The sequence below is a fragment of the Pterocles gutturalis genome, unplaced genomic scaffold (assembly GCF_000699245.1).
Source record: "Pterocles gutturalis isolate BGI_N339 unplaced genomic scaffold, ASM69924v1 scaffold8569, whole genome shotgun sequence".
Taxonomy (NCBI): domain Eukaryota; kingdom Metazoa; phylum Chordata; class Aves; order Pterocliformes; family Pteroclidae; genus Pterocles; species Pterocles gutturalis.
In genome coordinates, this window is record NW_010133157.1 from 751 (window position 1) to 989 (window position 239).

Here is a 239-nt window from a genome sequence, read left to right on the forward strand (position 1 = left end):
GTTCTCCCAGTTTGCAGCAGCGACCGGGCGTGGGTCATACCTGGATGGAGGTGCAGGTGGTGATGATGCTCGTGTCGTACATGGTGTTGCTGTCGTTGATGTCATCCGGCAAGGCAGGGCTCTTCTCCGTCTTCGGCGGCAGGGTGACGGGGGGCGAAGGGTTCTTCGGGGAGAGGTTCACATCGGTGCCGTTGCCGAAGGCTTGGATGGCGTTTCCTGGAGGGGGCGGGCAGGGGATG

The 239-nt window shown here is 62.8% G+C and overlaps 1 protein-coding gene across 1 annotated transcript in view; it reads right to left on the reverse strand.

Moving 5' to 3' along the window:
• Positions 1-239, reverse strand: part of GFRA2 (GDNF family receptor alpha 2) — a gene marked incomplete at both ends in the record, with an annotated part of 14,590 nt that overhangs the window by 618 nt on the left and 13,733 nt on the right. Inside the window, 1 exon segment of the mRNA XM_010081124.1 lies at positions 41-216. Within this exon segment, the coding sequence (XP_010079426.1) occupies positions 41-216 (176 nt within the window).